The 481-nt window shown below is 46.6% G+C and overlaps 1 gene segment (V, D, J or C); it reads right to left on the bottom strand.

The window, feature by feature from the left end:
* Positions 1 to 5: 5 nt before the first annotated feature.
* On the bottom strand, positions 6 to 469 carry LOC121939299 (the record flags this gene model as incomplete). The annotated part of the segment is given in 2 exon segments: positions 6 to 301; positions 398 to 469. Coding segments are annotated over 2 exon segments (339 nt in total), but the record flags the coding sequence as incomplete, so codon positions are not given.
* Between the last annotated feature and the right edge of the window lie 12 nt (positions 470 to 481).

The raw sequence follows: 481 nt of genomic DNA, 5'->3' as shown, positions 1-481 counted from the left end.
ACACAGTAATACACAGCTGTGTCTTCAGGCTGCAGATTCTGTCCTGTTAATGTCACTGAGCTTGTAGAAGTGCGTGTGTGGTAGAGGAACTTGTTCTTCAGAGCATTATTTTGGTAAACAGTTCCTCCACCGTACCGGTGTATAATCCAGTCCATTGGTTTTCCTTTACGCTGTCTGATCCAGCCTGTTGCGTAGCTGCTATCAGTCAAAGAATAACCAGAGACCTGACAGGTGATGGTCAAAGACTGTCCAGGCTGCGCGACCAGTGAGTCTGGCTGGATGAGGCTGATACTGTTCACACCTGTGGAAACACAAATCAACATTATCTCCATCATTCATCTGACTATTCAATGTTTCTAATGTGTTTGTGAGTGAGAATCCACTGAAAGCTCCTCACAGGATCCAGCTGCCAGCAGCAGTATGAGAGCTACAGGGAACATGGTTGATGTTGAAGCTGAGCTGACGTGAGCTCTTCTGTCCT

This window comes from Plectropomus leopardus, unplaced genomic scaffold (assembly GCF_008729295.1).
Source record: "Plectropomus leopardus isolate mb unplaced genomic scaffold, YSFRI_Pleo_2.0 unplaced_scaffold44680, whole genome shotgun sequence".
In the NCBI taxonomy this organism is placed as follows: domain Eukaryota; kingdom Metazoa; phylum Chordata; class Actinopteri; order Perciformes; family Serranidae; genus Plectropomus; species Plectropomus leopardus.
Note: the sequence above shows the minus strand (reverse complement) of the source record. Positions and strands in the feature narration are given on the sequence as shown.